At 41.0% G+C, this 19,045-nt stretch overlaps 1 protein-coding gene across 2 annotated transcripts in view; it reads left to right on the top strand.

Moving 5' to 3' along the window:
* Positions 1-19,045, top strand: part of LOC137633345 (cartilage acidic protein 1-like) — a 48,416-nt gene that overhangs the window by 14,335 nt on the left and 15,036 nt on the right. For both annotated transcript variants that reach the window (XM_068365595.1, XM_068365596.1), the window contains exons 11-13: positions 270-376; positions 4,050-4,237; positions 15,694-15,826. In XM_068365595.1, coding sequence (XP_068221696.1) covers positions 270-376; positions 4,050-4,237; positions 15,694-15,826 — 428 coding nt within the window. The remainder of the gene's footprint in view (positions 1-269; positions 377-4,049; positions 4,238-15,693; positions 15,827-19,045) is intronic.

Below are 19,045 nucleotides of genomic sequence, written 5' to 3' on the forward strand. Positions count from 1 at the left end.
TTGAAAATAATTTTTAAAAGCTATTCATAAGCTTCATTGTGATTTTTTTTTTCATAATACTTTACCAAACACTAATTGTTCACATTGCATTTCCATTTACGGATAGCAAATTACAGTGGTTACATAGCAACACTGGTGTCATTTTCTATTTGTTGCAGAGAGGCTGTAATTGATCCCTTTTGATACCTTCAAAGGTCTTTTTTCATAAGATCCTTTAGCATCACACTGCATACTGATATTTGTGTTAAAGTGTAAAAGGATTATTGCAGGGGGAGCTGTGACAGACTTTGATGGAGATGGAAGATTAGAGCTTATCATCTCACATGGAGAATCAGCTGAACAGCCATTAAGTGTCTTTAGACTTCATCCTGATGAGGTACAATCAATTTAATATTACAACCTATTCAACTTTATATATTGTTGAATTGCTTGAAATCTTTTGATCTTAAAAGCAATAACTGTACTTTAACATGTCAGGGGAAAAAAGAATTGTTCCCTCTTTTCTTTCTTGCATAAAGCTCAAAACTCCCTTGCTAAAGTAAAGTTTTACTGTTCCAACAAATAAACCCCTTACTTTAAGACCTTGTTCATATCCCATGCATGAAACCAGAAATATTGATCCCTTTGTTGGAGTAAAAGAAAAGTTAGTACATGTGCATACTCTCCTTGGACCCAGCTATTTAGGTAAACTATATATTGTGTTTGCTGACTGAAACCGTTTCAATAATTCCCAGACCGTTTGGACTTGGAAACGGCACCTGCAGTTTTCTTTACTGAAAGGAAGGTAGTTTTTAAAGTTCTGTAAGCCTTTTATTTACTACTTTCATTCACTAGCTTTGAGCTATTCAGTTCTTTTAATTTTTAATTAATTTTGTAACTTTTTTCTGATGAATATATTTTTCTTACTGTTTGTTTCTAATCACATTAATGACCGATTATATTTGCTTTCTGATATTATGATGTTTTAATGCTTTTTATCTACTGTATTTGTGATATGTAAAATCTCAATTAATTTCTTTAGAAGTTTATAATGTTAAATTTTTGCTTACCTCGTTATCTTTCATAAATTTTGTCCATATTAGCATCTCATTTTCTTCTGTGAATTTATTTTTGTGTACTGTATTTTTTAATATGTCAGTGACAAATCCAATCTTTCTGAAGGCCCTATCATAAATTATTTATTGTTGTCTTTTCACATTTTTATGTTGTTTTCTTGGGAAAATTTATTGTATTACAGTACATATTCATAAATATTACTTTATCCTTTAACTCTAACATGCTTGTTCCTATTTGTCACTACTTTCAATTAGCTCTAACAGTCTCGTTGCCATTTGTCACTGCTTTCAATTAAAATGGCCCTTAGCAAAGATTTGTCCATGAAAATATCTAATTGATTTGATATTTCGTACTTTAATTTAATAATTTATTAGTAATTTTACATGGGTAATTTTTACGCACACAAAGTTTGTGAACTTTCAACATAACATTATTCTTCTGCTTTTGTATTAAAATGCACATTGATAGTCAGGGTAAGCATAATGTTTTTACATCTTCACAAAATAAAGGTTCTGAACACAAGAACGCGTGTTGATATCACGGTGCTATAGAAGGAATGATGGGAGAAGCGTGGATAGTGGTAGTGGTGGTGGGGGAGGGAGTAGTCGTAGTAGCGGGCAGTAGTCGGATGTAGAACGGCACCTTGTAGTAACGGGTGATGTTGAGGAAGGAGAAAACTAATTGGTAAGGGACCTCTGAGAGGGGTTTTAACACGCCCCAGTTACTATACCGACACCCTATAAAGGTGAGCTAGCTGGGTATATTCCTGGTATTCCATGCAACATTTTTCTCTGGTATATTTAGCAGTATTTATACCTTAGAAATGGTGCTATAAGGAGCATTTCACTGGGCGACACAGGTCCCTCGCCCAGAAATAGATTTTTCCTTCGTCAAAATTCCTTTTTGGTTCTTGACTGTAATGATTCATCATGACCATTATTTAACTCTGTCAAGTGATTTTTTCATTCCATGATTGAATTTTTCACTTTTCCATGATTTTTCTTTATTCAGTGTACATTACTGACAGAATACATTCAAGTACGTACCCTGATGAAAGATTTTCAGTATTTCCTGCTATTTTTGACTCCCTTTTTTGTGAAGTTGATGTTTAGCTTTGAACTGTAGTAATGGTGCTTTTGAGAGTGCCGGTGCCTTTGTTGCTCTCCTTAACTCATCACTTTCCTCTGTATCTTTGCTTATTATTGGCACCTACTTCTTTGCCATCTTCTGTTTCAGATGATATACATTTTTTTTTCAGGGAAAGGACTTCTTACTTGCTTAGTAGGAGAACGATTGTTTTGCTTCTTGCTCTGTTGCATGTACTACCCTCTGTTCCTTGGACATAAAGGAGGCCTTTGCCAGTCGTCATCTAGCTCCTTTAATGTTACTATATGTGCTTCTTATGTGTCATTTTTGTTGTGGTTTGGGCATATCTTCTTTGGAAAACTTTAATCTGAAAATTCCCCCTTCTCTGATCATTCAGCTATCCCACTTGCATCAGCATTTGTCTTCTCTCTCTTCCTCCCGCCATTTTATTAATGGTGATGCTTGGTATGGACTAAGCCTTCTGTCTTTTCTCATTACCTGTCACACATATTCCCTGCTTTTAGGCTCCCCTGCTGCTGTTTATTTTGCCCTCAGAGCCTTGTTCAAGGACTATATGCAGGAATCGTCTATTTAGGAGCTTCTTGTGTTGAGGTCCAATCCTCCTTTGAACCTGAAATAACTGCTTCTTTCGAGGCTTAAAATTCTCCTTTCAGGTTTTATGTTGGGTTAAATAACGAACTGATTCTAAGAGGAAACTTTGGTTGGCACTTATGATATTCGAACTATTAGGCTATGACATGGCAAAATATTTCTTCAGCCTTCAAGTCCTTAACTGTCTTCCTGAATTGTTTCTTTCTTCAGCAGGCTGTTAAGTTTGTATGCTCTAAGCAGCATCTTCAGCTCAATGAATTTCATTCCACTGCTTCAACATTAGCAGCTCAAGTCTGTGGCCTATCCAGGTAGAGTTCCTTCTAGTATTAATATTGCATCAAAATCTTTCTGAAATTTTGTCTTTTAAACAACCAAGACATCTGTCAACAGAATTGTTCTTTTCCTTTACAATGAAAACTATGACCTTCTCACATCAAGTATTTCTGTCACCTTATTTCAGTTTGTTCTTATTATATCACTATTGCATTTATGAAACATTTATTTTTTTTTTACTCAGGCAATTTTTTCTTAAAATGATGTCCCATATAATTATTTAATTTGCCTTATCACTTGAGAGACAAAAGTTTACTTGACTTTAGGCCAGCACCCTCTAACTCAAGATTTTTTTTCTTCTCCAATGAGACCATGTAAGTTTGCCCTTCTCTTCAGGTTTTGGCTGATGTTTTGGCGATTCATCTTCCCCATCAGATTTGCCTGTCACATCTTAGGTCTCCTTCAAGATATTAGTATGCCTGTTGTTTATGCTTCCATACCCATGTTTATATTTGTTCTTAATTTAACATGGTCTCAGTCCTACTCTTGTGCCCCTCCTTCCCCTTGGAGCCTTTTATTTCCTAATGCATTTTTTGGCCAGGAGTTCCTTTGTCCCTTCAGGTCCTTTTCATCTTACTAGTGTGATTCCCTTAGAGTGCGTTATATGTAGTTTCTTGTTTAGTTCCTTGTAAATTAATTGGTTCGTTAGGAGAAAGATGATATTATTTAGAAAAAAAAAATACAAACAGACTAGCATACTTAAGTTGATTCTTTTTCCTTATCCTTCAACTATGTCAAAGCAGTTCATTTCCAAAAAAAAAGGTGATTCATTTCGCTACCTGGGAGCTAAAGGACAGTGAGCACATGTGCTACTTTACCCAAGACATCTGATTATTCCCTTTTAAGTAGATTGATAAATCTGAGATTCACCTGTGATGCACAAAAACGCTTATGTAAATAGTATTACATATCTATTTTAAAAGTGGATTTTCTAATTACACTATAATATTATCTTTTGGCAGGATTTATATCAGTACGGATGGCTACGTGTCTATGTTTTAAGTCGTCAAGGTGCTCCTGCGAGAGGAGCAAAAGTCACTCTACATACAACAAAAAGGAAGCATTCTCGTGTTATTGACTGTGGCTCAGGGTATTTATGCCAGATGGAACCAGTTGCACATTTTGGTCTCAAATCAGATAAGCCAACAAGGTGTGTTTAATTGCTTGAATTAATCATAATACCAGGTGAATTATCTTATAGTCTATTTGTTAATTCCAACTCCATTAATTATATTTAGCCCTCTTTTGTGGTTTTGATGTTCATAGACATCTTAGTTCTAAAGTCTTGAAGATGGAAGAGGTAGAGAATTAAAGAGAGAAAAATCTTGTGTGCCTATGACCCATTAGTTGGTAATACTATTCTAATAAAATGAGAGAAGTAACAAAATGTCATATCTCCTTGGAGGTATAACATGGTGCCCCGAAAATGGGAGACGGCTCTTTGTCGTCTCCGTATTGGTCACACTCAGTTGACACGAGTTTCTGCTGAAAGGCCAACACTAACCGTATTGCGATGACTGTTTAGTACCTTTAACAGTGAGGCATTTGTTGATCGAATGCTCCAATTATAATAGCTTAAGAAATAGATATCTGTTTGAGGCTCGAGGTGAGGATGGCAGGTTCATCTTTGCCAAGATTCTTGGACATGATGTGTCCTACTATGCGCGTGCCATTTTTGGGCTCAAGCCATGTCGTCCTGATGGAAGGTTCCTATAAGTACTGTAGCTTCCTAAGGGATATTTGACTACAGTGATATTCCTAGAGAATTTACCTTTAGGTCTCGAGAATTCTAACTCCTGGTGCGAATATCCTTAAAATTTCTCTTAAGCATACATCATACATATACCAAAGGCACTTCCCCCAATTTTGGGGGGTAGCCGACATCAACAATGAAACAAAACAAAAAAGGGGACCTCTACTCTCTACGTTCCTTCAGCCTAACCAGGGACTCAGCCGAGTTCAGCTGGTACTGCTAGGGTGCCACAGCCCAACCTCCCACATTATCCACCACAGATGAAGCTTCATAATGCTGAATCCCCTACTGCTGCTACCTCCGCGGTCATCTAAGACACCGGAGGAAGCAGCAGGGCCTACCGGAACTGCGTCACAATCGCTCGCCATTCATTCCTATTTCTAGCACGCTTTCTTGCCTCTCTCACATCTATCCTCCTATCACCCAGAGCTTTCTTCACACCATCCATCCACCCAAACCTTGGCCTTCCTCTTGCACTTCTCCCATCAACTCTTGCATTCATCACCTTCTTTAGCAGACAGCCATTTTCCATTTCTCTTAAGGATATCGCATAAATCAAGGGACGTATATCTTGATACGACACATAGCAATCTTCACCCCGAATAGCGTTTTCGCCTCGAGGGGGAAGAGTGGCAAAAATAGAAGGGGAGCCATTATCAAGGTTACCCTTTCTCCCATACTATTATTGAGTATCTAGATGGCGGCATATTCAAAATGGCGGTTATTCCTATTTTTGTAGCGAATTCGCACAGTGGTGTTCCCTGTTAATCTAACGTTTTTGATCGATTTTGTGAGGAATTATTATGCAATCTCCAGCTTCTTTCGCCTCTGGAAAGTTGAGTATTGATTCTTTACCGTGTATAATTCTTAGCTCCTGCTTCACAGTGAAATTAGAGTAATTTATTTGTGTTAAGGAGCTAGGCCTGTCACCGGAGGCGCCATGGGCGCTATCGTTCGTTATGCATGTGTTATTTAGTTAGCAGAACGATTTCCCGGTTGTAATAGCATTAATAATTTATGAATGCTATTTAGGCACAATTATACTAGTAAAGACATTTATTTTATGCATAATTTCCTCTTCCTTTGTCGTTCGTATACGTTAGAGTTTCAGCGATTTAGGTAACCGAGATCTCGTCTTGCCTAGGCTACTTAGCCTAGGCGATGTAGTATACTTTCAGACATTATCCCCGTTTACCCTCGTGTATCGTTTTATTGATTCAGTGGGAGATAGTACATCTCCTAGAATTATATAACTCGATACTTGTCTCCTGTGGAGATTTAAGGGTAATCCCTCCTTCCCTCTGAGTGCCACCGCAGGCGGCAACCCTTTCTGGTCTTGCCATAGAGTAGTTCACTCTGGCTTGACTAGGCTAGGGTTTTTTGTCTCCCACCTTGGCCGGCGAGAGCCCGGCTTTGGTTTTCGACAGAACCTCAGAGTATTCAGTCTTTCTGCCGGCGGCAGAGCTACAGGGTGAGTAGTCACTCCCCTGCCGGCTTATAGCCGCCGGCATAGGAGGCTAAGCCTCCCTAGGCCGCACCTGAAGTGGTAATATGATGCCGCCACCTCCTCCCCTGCCGTCTAGAAGACTAGTCCTGTGTTGGCAGACCCTAGGATGAAGAATAGACATTCTTCTGCCGCCTAGGACGGCGCCGACACTGAAACGATGTTTCTCCTGTGTTGAGAGGCGGCGGCAATCCTGCCGCCGCCTCTTAACACCACTTCGGCAAACCCTAGGCTGAAGAATAGATATTCTTCTGCCGCCTAGGATGGCGCCGATATCAAAACAGTTTCTTCCTTGTGTGGTAGGGGCGGCAACCTTGCCGCCTTCTTCCACACTTTATACAGGACCCTTTTCCATGCTACCTCTGTCCTTTAGCGATGACTTAGCCATTGCATTCCTTGTGGCCGTCGTCCTGCAATCTCATCGCTTGCCGGGTGGGTTGTGGGGCTAGCTGGGCTCCTAAATAAGCAGCTGTTTAGCCACTCAGTCTTTCCCTTACGGACCTAAGGATCTGGGAGGGTTGTGCCTGCTATGGCGGCTGCCGGTGGGAGACCCCTCTGCTGCTGAAGGTTCTTCAGTCCTCCCTTGGACTGCCATCCACAGTCCTGTAACCGGCAATGCCGGAAACGGACTTTGCGGCTGGATGGAAGCCTGAATGATGCATTCTCCCCTTCCATTTGAACCTTCTTTCTGGAGGAAGGCAGTAAGATTATATACTTATATCCTTATTTACTGTAAACATACATTGTAATAAGACAGCCCTTCAGTCCATGCTTTCTCTCTTTCTATCAGCTAGTGCCGCCAGGTACTAACCCGGCTGGCAGCATGTCGGCTGGGCCGGTGCCGTCAGGTACTTACTCAGTCGGCAGCATGCCGACTGTACCAGTGCCGCCACATACTAACCAGCCGGATATATGCCGGCCGGACTGCGCCGCCAGGGATTAGCTCTGCCGGCTGAACTACATTATATGATTATACAGTACAGTAGCCAGTATATGTGCAGTAGAGTATATACTGCAGATAGAAAACTATTGTATATACTGTATTATACAGTAGTTATTTTCCAACATATCTTGTGTATCCTTGCCCAGTCTTTTGCTGAGACCAATCCTATATTGAAAGAATAGAATTCCTTCAATACTCTGATTAGAAATCAGTTTAAAATTTACCCTAGAATATTAAATATTTTAGAAGGGTCAGTGGTAGTACACTTTTCTATCCCTAAGCGTTAGAACCCTTATCTTTGAGTTCCCTGATCAGGAAACTCTATAGTCTTAATATTGAAAGGGAAGGTCACAGCAATTGGCTGAGTGGGATACACAAGTATGTGTCTTTTCTAATTTCTAGTCCAGCCGGCGACATGACGGCCGGACAGTGCCGCCAGGTGCTAGCCATGCTGGCAACACACCGGCTGAACTACAGTATATGATTATACAGTAGCCAGTATATTTGCAATACAGTATAGTATATACTGCAAACAGAAAACTATAGTATTATTATACGGTAGTTAATTTCTAACATACCTTGTGTACCCTTGTACAGGCTTTTGCTGAGACCAAACCTATATTGAAAGAATAGAATTCCTTCAATACTTTGATTGGAAATCAGTTAATACTTACCCCACAATATTAGATGATTGGAAGGGTCAGTTGCAGTGTACACTTTTCTATCCCTAGGGGTAAGAACCCTTCTCTTTCGAGTTGCCCTGATAAAGGAAACTCTTTATCTTTAGTATTGGGGGAGGTTACAGCAATTGGCTGGGAGGGATACACAAGTATGTGTTTTCCCCTATTTCTTTCTAGCTTACGATCCTAAGCTATAATGATTGAAATATGAATAATTGCGCATATCTGTTTATCTTGTGAGATAAACAATCATATACTCATTTTATTTTCCTTTCTTTACAGGAGGAACCCCAGATGAAATGCGATGCGATCTTCTGCAATCTTAGGAATAAGTACTTCGGTCATAAAGCATGCAGGTCTCATGCCCCCTGCACCATTATTACCGAATCCCTGCAATAATGGGACCCCCAAGTCTGCAATATCTGCCGGACCTTGGTGACCGAAGGTTTTGATGACCCCAAGTCAATGGAGTCTAGGGATGCGGCACGTAAAAAGCTACGCAAGTGGGTAAGAGGGTTCCAGAAGAACTCTCCGGGACCATACATACCTAACAATATGATGTGTAGCTTACTGTTCCCGAAAGCGGGTAGTGAAATGGTTGTGCCCCAAGCACGACTCGCACCTCTCTGCGTCCAGATTGCCATCAAGACGGAGGGCAGGGAGGCGTTGCAAAGTATGGACATCCACCAGAAGGCAAGGATGTCGAAAGTGTCTATGGACACTGAAAAGGATCTATTAAAGCATCATCCCGAGGAGGAGTCTACTCTACCTCTGGAAGAAGATGATGATGTCATGTCGGAATTCCTTCCATCTGTGCCGGCCCCGGAGCCGTTACCCTCGACGTCTTCACCTTCTACCCCTCCATTGGACAACACAAGCCAGGCGCTGGCCCATCTTACGGATTTAATGGAGAACATTAGCAAATGAGGCGAAACAAGGGAAGCGAAATTCAAGGGAGAGCTCTGTGAAGCTCCACTTATCGCCTCCCGAGGGTCATTCAAGCGACCCAGAGGCCAAGACCTCCCGACCTGCTCCAAAACCAATCCCTGGAGGTATGCGGAGCTTATGCCGATTTTGAACGGCAAACTCTACATCTCAGAGAAGATGGGAGCTGTCCCCTTAGACGACAACAAGTTTTGGCCAAACTTTAACGCTTTCCCTGATTGCTTTATTCGACTGAAGCATGAACCAATGTTAAAAGAGGAGAGACAGATCTGAAGGAGGTCATGGTTTTTGACCACAATAAGGCAGGCTCTCTTGTCAAGTAGCCTGAGAAAGGCGGGCTATTCGGTATCGAAAGTGTCCGTCTTGAGCAAGAAACACCCTACCTTTCTTGCTCTTGCTTCAATAGCATTCCCCTTTACGTGGAAGGCATTTAAATCTGTTGCCAAGGTAGTGGAGGCAGGCAAACCATGCCCTGCACTTGAGGAGTGCAGGCCGGCCTCTGTCGCTAGCCTTGCCCATGCAAGAGAAGCAATGGAAGGAAGTCCACCTAACCTTCTCAGTAGGGAAACTGGACGCGGACATCGATGGACGACAGTTTAGCTAGAATCTCCTTAAACTTTCTGATTTTCTCTTGTGCAAGGAACAAGAGACGAAGGAGAGACTTGCGGCCTCTTTATCCCTACAAAACTGCATAGAGATGTGTGCAGGCTAACGAAGTACCCCAGACATGCTCATGGTCCTGGCCAAAATGCATATGGCCATCTTAGTAAAGGACCTGTATGCTTTCATGAAGGCTAGGAGAGCCTGTAGGGAGTTCGTGTTCGCTGCTGCAACAGTGAAACATGAACCCAGGAAGCTGATATCTTCCAACATCTGGGGTAAAGACCTCTTTCCGAACAAAGTAGTCAAAGAGGTAGTCGAGAAAGCCATCACGGAGAATAGGAACCTTCTCCAGAAGTGGGGCATCTCTTCAAAGAGGAAGTCTTCCCCGGATGTGGGTCCCCAACCTAAAAGGAAGACGAAGAAGTCTAGACTTTTCCCTCGGCCTGCTCAACAACATCCCTCAGTTACTATGACCGTGGTGCCCCAGGTAGGCGGTCGAGGAGGTAAACCCTCCGATCAATCAAAGCAAGGAGACGCTTCCAGTAGGGGGGAGGCTCCAATAATTTCAGAATCGTTGGACCTTCGATCCTTGGGCCCACGGCTTAATCAAGATTGGACTAGGATGGAAACTAGACATGTCTCCACCATCATTTCCTCAACTCTTCCAACCCCGTACAGTATTAGAAGAATATACCCTATATCTCTTGAGCATACAGGTTATAAGGAAAGCAAAGTCCATCAAATTCCAGGGAAGACTGTTTTGTGTTCCCAAGAAGGACTCAAGAAAACTCAAGTGTCATTCTGGACTTGTCGCCACTCAACAAGTTCATAAGAAACAGCAAGTTCAGGGTGTTAATCCTTCTACACATAAGGACCCTATTACAAAAAGGGGCGTTCACAGTCTCGTTTGACCTGACAGATGCCTATTGGCACCTTCTAGTCAGTCGCCCCCTCTCCTCCTACCTAGGATTCAAGTTACAGAAGATAAAGTATGTTCTAAGAGCCATACTCTTCGGACTAAACATAGTCCCAAATATCTTCATGAAACGGACAGGCGCAGTCGTGTAACAACTACGCCTAGAAACTGTTCAGGTAGCAGAGTACCTGGACAACTGGCTGGTGTGGGCAGCATCCGAAACGGATGGTCTGCAAGCATCCAAAGAAGTAACCAAGTTCCTGGAACATCTGGGATGCAATATCAACTTCAAGAAGTCTCAACTATCTCCAGCTCAAGGGTTTCAATGACTGGAAAATCATTGGGACCTGAGGTCACATTGTCTCTCCATTCTCTCAAAGGAGAGGAAGGAGATCGCAGGGTCTGTCAAGAGACTAATGTAATCCGACAGGATTTCAAGACGCCAACAGGAAAGAGTCTTGGGTTCTCTCCAGTTCACAGCAGTAACAGACCCGGTGCTAATAGCACAGCTGAAAGATGCGTCAGGAGTCTGGAGAAGATACGCATCAAATGCTCGAAGAGGTCTAAAATGACCGATATCGGCCTTATTTCGATCACTTCTCAACCCATGGTCGAAGGCCAAGAGCCTAAGGGGACCGTGCCCTTGCAACCACCTCTGCCGTCAATGGCCATCCACATGGATGCCTCGACGGAAGAATGGGGAGTTCACTCCCATCAAAGGAAAGTCCAAGGGACTTGGTCATCTCTGTTCAAGGCCTTTCTAATCAACATTATGGAAGCCATGGCAGTCCTTTTCATGTTGGGAAAACTCTCCCCTCACAGACTAGCCCTCATCAGGCTGATCTTGAACAGCGAAGTGATAGTGAGATGTCTGAACCGACAAGGCTCGAGATCGTCCCATATAATCCATGTGATATTAGCCATCCTTCGTCTAGAGAGATGGCACCTATCATCAGTTCACTTACAAATGATCCGCAAGGTGACAGCGGATGCTCTACTCAGGTTCAAGCCGATAGTGTCAGAATGGTCCACAGTCGCAGACTCATTCTCTTCCATCTTGGAACAAGTCCCGGAACTGCAAATCGACCTCTTCGTGATGAGCGTCATCAAGAAACTACCTCGATATGTAGCCCCATACGAGGACCCTCTAGAGGAGATAACGGACGCCATGTCCCTAGTTTGGAACGAATGGACCCGGAATTTCCTGTTCCTTCCATCCAATCTCCTACGGAAGGCCCTCAACATGCTGAGATCCTTCCAAGGATCGGCAGCTCTAGTGGTTCCCAAGTGACCCAAAAGCAACTGGTTCCCTCTACTGATGGAACTGAGGCTGAGGCTGGTCCTTGTACCGAACCCAGCTCTATCTCAACGGGTTCTGAAGTCGACTGTCTCTGCTTCATCACAGAGACCCCAAAACCTTCATTTCATGATTTTCACGCCCTAGCAGTTAAGAAAAGATTTGGGATCTCAAAAGGCAGTATAGACTTCCTAGAAGAATACAAGTCTAAGTCAACTAGAAGACAATATGGATCGTCTTGGAAAAAGTGGGTTGCTTTTGTTAAAGCAAAAGGACCGAAAGAAATTTCAATAGACTTCTGTCTATCCTTCTTTATCCACCTTCATAATCAAGGTCTGGCTGCCAACACGATAACTACGTGCAAGTCAGCCCTGACTAGACCTCTTCTATATGCCTTTCAAGTTGATCTGACAAACAAAATTTTTAACAAGATCCCGAAGGCATGCGCTAGACTTAGGCCTGCAGCTCCTACGAAACCCATTTCATGGTCTTTGGACAAGGTCCTACATTATGCTTCATCTGTGAACAATGAAGATTGTTCTCTCAAGGATCTAACCCAGAAGATTATTTTCCTGTTCGCTATAGCCTCAGGGGCTAGAGTTAGTGAAATAGTAGCCCTATCAAGAAATGAGGGCCACATTCAGTTCACAGAAGTGGCTGACAGACTCCAAGAAGAGGAACAAATACATACTCATCAGGCCATTAGAGCAGTATGTCTAGTGATTGCTTCCTTCATTCCTATGTGTCTGATAAGCAGTCAACACACCTTAGCAACTCTGCACCTATGTTTCAAAAAATTTCTTGTGAATTTTTTATTCACTTTTTCAGCAATAATGCTATTCAAGTTCATTTTGTTATATTACCACAACAATTGTTGCTGTAACATTCTCTTCATTTCAGGGATTTACTTTCATTTTACATTTATGAGTTTACTCTTCACCAGTCTGTAGTATTTAACCATATTACTCAGGTATCCTTTTGTAGGTGCTGTACAGTATTCATGTTTTCCTTTGAGCAGACACCACACATTATTGTATTCTACATTGGCAACTGTAAGCTTTTATTGGGTGTTTTATTTAATTATTTTTCACCCTTTTCTTATTCAACTTACAGCCCTATGATTAGGGGGTTTTAAACTCAAGTACAGAATTTATTGAATTACTACTCTTGGTTTTCCTTGTTTAAAAGGCTAATCTATTTTATTTAGCCCATTCAGTCTTTCATTTTGGTTATGTAATAGTATTACTATTCTTGTGTTTTTAAGGAATTGTTCATTATATTTCTAATTTCTGTTGTATTTTCATACGATTGACTTTATGATTACCTTTGCCGTTTAACTGCTAATCCGCCATATTAATTTTACCTTGATTATTTTCTTTCTTTCTTTTGATAGTTTCAATTACTGAGAACAGGCTTAAAAGATAACATTTTATTTTCTTATGCTCATGGAAGTTGGCCTTACTTTGAAAAGTGCAATCCTTAACATATATTTGTAAGTCTGCATAAGGTATGCTAGTTTAATCAGAGTCCCTTTCATTTGCTGACCTTCATGTTATGCTTGTGATGTGATAATATTTAGAAATTTGATTGATATCAGTGTATGACAATGACAGGAGCTATATTGCTACAGGGATTTACCATACTTTAAATTTTCCAGGACCTATTTGCTGTAAAACTGGAGTACTGTAAATTAGTAAATTACTGTATAGTGTTAATGAAGTGGTGGGGTCATCCTTCGAATTCCGGGGATAGGAGAATACGAGGTACGTAGCAAGGTGCATACCCAGTCCGGCGCATCTGGTGACCATCCATGACTAGCCGAGGAGAGAGCACTACCTGCATCAACTCACAGAGCGTGTGAGCTATGTCTCTCTCTCAGCTGTCCCCCCTCTCTCCCCTAGAGTGTATGACTCAAGCCTACTTCCCGAGGTTAGGGTGTGGCGAGTAAGTACTCCATCGAGGTGGGTACAGGGGGAGGGAGACAGCTGAAAAGAGTGGCTCGCTCGTGATCAGGTGGTCACTGTGACCGGTCAGGTGGGGCAACCCTCCGAGACACAGTGGATCCACCCGATCAAGGCAGTAGGCCTATGGCCTTCTGTCCAATACATACAGATTAAATAATAATAATTTATATAAAATAAAATTATATGTTCTAAAGTAAAGTAGGCTATAACGACATAATGTGAGTAAAAAGGAATGGGGAAAAGGAGGTAGGGAGAGGAACATGGTGTGATACGAACGTATAGCCTAACCCTCCAAAACTGGGTATACTGTAATGCTGACCTGGTCAGGAAGACTAAACTGCTCTAATCAATAACTAGCCCTCCAAAATCGGGTATAATGCCGACCTGGTCAGGTAATACAATTGACTTAAGGATATCATCCTATAAAGTTTTAATCGTGTCCCAACTCCCTAATCAGATCGCTTCGAACTGAATGAAATCTTTAGTCTCCCGTAGAAGGCTAAAAGAGGGATGCTGCTGGTTAGGCTACTCCCATAATTATTTCAATGGGAACGTCTTAACCTAGATATAATTATATGTACAGTATATCAAAAGGGGAACTCACTGGCGTAGGCTACCTTCCGAAGCCGCATACGGCCTGGTCGGGTAGGCTAACCACATGACCGCCAAAATAGCCTAACTAATACTCAAAACTTAAATAACCATAATTAATCATTGTATAAGATGTCTAGAACTAAATAAACAAGACTACAATTAGTATGAGGAACTAATTGGAAATCGTCAAGTAAGCATGAAGCTCTCGGAGGTAGCGACACCAAAATGGCTGCCGGGGGAGCGGCATCATACGACACTGCCGAGACTAAAATGAACAATATATTTAATTTTACGTGTGTCGCTACCTCAACTTATCAAAATTGATAATTGCAATACTCAACTTGGGAGTAGGAGTCTCCAGAAGTTCAGACATCTTCACTACAAAGAAAATAAGGCTTCCGAACACAAGAACGCTTGTAGATATCACGGTGCTATAGAAAGGAATGTTGTGAGTCGCGTGGGTAGTAGTAGTAGTACTGTAGCGGGCAGTAGTCGGATGTAGAACGCCACCTCGTAGTAACGGGTGATGTTGAGAAAGGAGAAGACTAATTGGTAAGGGACCTCTGATAGTGGTTTTAACACGCCCCAGTTACTATACCGACATCCTATAAGGGTGAGCGAGCTGGGTATATTCCTGGCATGCCATGCAACTTTTTTCTCTGGTATATCTAGCAGTATTTATACCTTAGAAATGGTGATATAAGGAGCATTTCACTGGGCGACACAGGTCCCTCGCCCAGAAATAGATTTTTCCTTTGTCAAAATCCCTTTTTTATGCCTGTTGGTTAAGGAAGTCCCTCTACCTCTTTTTTCAATAATAGACTCATATCTTTGAAAGCATTGATGGCGCTCCTCAAATGTGCAAAGAAATATGCATAATTCCTCTGCACGGTGGCACTCATGATGTGCGCCTTGTGAAGTTATATCCTTAAGGTTATATGATTTACTTTATCAGTTCACACCTCCATCCCATGCATATTGTAGATCTGACACATCATCGAACAGCTATGCCTCTTAAGTAGTGACTGCAACACAATGTGCAGCTCACTTGTCTCTCTTACATGAAATGATTGGCATATTCTTGTGGGCTTTGAATCATCTGCATATCTGAAGACTGCCAGGCCAAGTAGTCTCCTGTAACTGGTATTAAAAAAAATTTCCAACTTGAGGCATTATGTCATTTATGTTAAACATACACAACACAGATACAGTATAGGCATATATGGTATATGGTTCATGTGTTTGTATCAAAAACTTTTTATAAAACTATAGCATTGTAAAATCAAATTCTAAACTTTCTTTATCACAGTGCATAGTTATTTTGAAATACAGTACTGTTTATGTTTTACTTTTACCTAGAAAGTTTAAAGTTATGCATCAACATAAGTAATTTCTCTTTTGTTACAGGCTTGAGATACTTTGGCCAGATACCACCTACAAAAGTTTGGAACTTGATTCTTCAAATATAAACACTGTAATGACTATTAATCATCCGGGTTCTCATGCTGAGCCGGCAGCTAGTGATTCTTCTGCAGCCAAGGTATTGTTTTTGTCTCGTGAATTTTCTATATTTCCTGCATCATAAGATTTTTCATTCATGAAAAATATTGCTTCCGAAATTTATCCTGCGTCTTAGTACTTGACAGTCAAATTGTAATATAAGGCCCAGATAACCATTCATGGTAATATTGAATATCATATATAAACTCTTGAGTTGTTGTATGAAATGATATACAGTATGGAAAACTGGCAATGTTAATAGTCAAAAATATATTCAAACAGTAATAATGGACTTTGTAGTAATAAACCACATCAACAGATAATTTCCAGTCTTGAATACAGCCTTAAACAGCAATTGATGCACTTGGAGCTAGATTTAAACACACCATGTGCTTCCACACCTTGTGGTAGCAAGCTTTAGTTGTATCTTATGTAAAGAGCTATAAAACATAGTTAGCTGGATACATCTGATTGGTAATAACTACAGATATTCAAGAACGTAACCAAACCTAATGATCTGTTTTAACAGAAAAAAAGGCATAGTTTAGAGTCGATCGTTTGGATTTACTAGTACACTATAGTATCATGTACCGTATACCCTTGAATATTCATTTACCCCGAAATATCTGACAAGTTATGATATGGGGAATACTGTAATATAATAAAAAACTAAATTTGTTTTCTGATAGGAACAGTGGTATCTCGGTTTACAATTTTAATTTGTTCTGTAAGTGAACTTGCAAACTAAAATGGTTTTGCCAAAATAATTTTTCCCATAGAAAATTAAGGAAATTAACTTTATGCATTCTTCAAGTCCATAAATATGCATGCTGTATATACTTATTCCTAAAGATTTGTAACAATAATTATTGAATTATTTAGTACCCCTAATATCAGAAATGAATACAAAATAATCATTCACAATAAAAAAAAATATTGCAAAACAATTTGACTGGCATGGAAATTAGATAAAATACACACTTCCTTCTGGTCTCATGTGAAGTGACGAAGGGCATCCACATATGTGCTGTCGTCGCTGTGGTTACAGATGGGTGGACTGAGGGCACCCTGTTTGTGGAGCTTCCTGGTTTGGCGCACTGGGAAAAGATTATTACATTATGGAAGAGCCATTGAAATACAATGATCCCGCTAACTAGTATATTTATCCGATGGGTTACCACTATACTCTTTTAGCTGGTCTTGCTAGCTGGTGTAATACCCTATCTGTACATGCATGTTTTTTTTTTAGAACCTCAAATCATGATTACTCTAATATTGTCCTTTTTATTCTTCAAAAGCTTTCAACCATTTCCCTTCTACAAATTACAGTATCTAATGGCTTTTGTCTGTCACCTTCTCCTTAAGAAAATTATAATAAAAAATCCCTTTATGACTCGAACGTCTTATAGAGAGTTTAACCAGTCAAATTGCAGAAGTTTGGGTCAAAGAGTTTATTTTATATTCCTTCTGGCAATATATATAAGACAGTTAGTTTAGTTTGTCATAGAACATGTCAATTAATTTAATACATTATTATAAAAATGATATTTTGATAATAAAATAAATTTTTGAATATACTTACCCGGTGAATATATAATAGCTGACGTCTCCGACGGCTCGACAGATTCCAAAAACTCGCGAGCGATCGCCATGAAGGTTGCGGGTGTGCCCACCAGCGCCGACTATCGGCCAGATACCGCATATACTTGTCAATCTCTCCAGTTCTTCTCAGTCCGCTGGGTCTCTATCGGGGAGGAAGGGAGGGCCTTTAATTTATATATTCACCGGGTAAGTATATTCAAAAATTTATTTTATAATCAAAATATCATTTTTAAATATTAATCTTAGCCGGTGAATATATAATAGCTGATTCACACCCATGGTGGTGGGTAGAGACCAGTATTAATACAATAAAGGCGTATATGCTCAAGAGTTTTTTGACAAATATTTCATAAAAAACCAACTTAAGTATAGGTACCTGGCAAGGAAGCTGACTCTGACGATTACTCTGCCTCATTAGTCCGCTTTCCTCACGAAGGCCAGCCATCCTCTCAGGATGCTGAAAGACTCCCAGGAGCTGTTATATCCAGGGCGAACACCCCTATAACAGGACCTCATCAATACCCTTAATCTGGGCGCTCTCAAGAAACAACATTTGACCACCCGCCAAATCAAAAAGGATGCGAAAGACTTCCTAGTCTTCCGTACAACCCAAGACAAGATTAAAAACATTTCAAGAGAAGATTAAAAGGATATTGGGATTAAGGGAATGTAGTGGTAGAACCTTACCCACTACTGCACTCGCTGCAACGAATGGACCCAGGGTGTAGCAGTCCTCATAAAGAGTCTGGACGTCTTTTAAGTAAAATGAAGCGAACACCGACTTGCTCCTCCAAAAGGTCGCGTCCATAATACTTTGAAGAGACCTGTTTTGCTTAAAAGCCACCGAAGTTGCTATCGCTCTCACTTCGTGCGTCTTGACCTTAAGCAAACAACGATCTTTCTCATTTAAATGAGAATGTGCCTCCCGGATTAAAAGTCTAATAAAGTACGATAACGCATTTTTAGACATGGGCAATGAGGGCTTCTTAACGGAGCACCATAAGGCCTCAGAACCACTTCGTAATGGTTTAGTTCGAGCTAAGTAAAACTTAAGAGCTCTAACGGGGCACAGCACTCTTTCAACTTCGTTACCTACGATTTCTGACAGACTAGGTATTTCAAAAGATTTAGGCCAAGGACGAGACGGCAGTTCGTTCTTGGCCAAAAAACCAAGTTGAAGCGAACATGTAGCTTTATTCGTAGAGAAGCCGATGTTCTTACTAAAAGCATGGATCTCACTGACCCTTTTAGCCGAAGCCAAGCACACCAAAAAAAGCGTCTTGAGGGTGAGATCCTTCAGGGAGGCTGAATGCAATGGTTCAAACCTGTCTGACATTAGGAACCTTAGGACCACGTCTAAGTTCCAAGCGGGAGTTGACATACGACGCTCCTTAGAGGTCTCGAAGGACTTAAGGAGATCTTGGAGATCTTTGTTATTTGACAGATCCAAGCCTCTATGTCTGAAAACAGACGCCAACATGCTCCTGTAGCCTTTAATAGTGGGAGCAGAGAGGGAGCGAACATTTCTCAGATGCAGGAGAAAGTCCGCAATTTGGGCTACAGAGGTACTGGAAGAGGAAATAGAGGAGGACTTGCACCACTCTCTAAAGACCTCCCACTTCGACTGGTAGACCTTGATAGTAGATGATCTCCTAGC

Source organism: Palaemon carinicauda, chromosome 42 (assembly GCF_036898095.1).
Source record: "Palaemon carinicauda isolate YSFRI2023 chromosome 42, ASM3689809v2, whole genome shotgun sequence".
NCBI classification, from domain to species: Eukaryota; Metazoa; Arthropoda; class Malacostraca; order Decapoda; family Palaemonidae; genus Palaemon; species Palaemon carinicauda.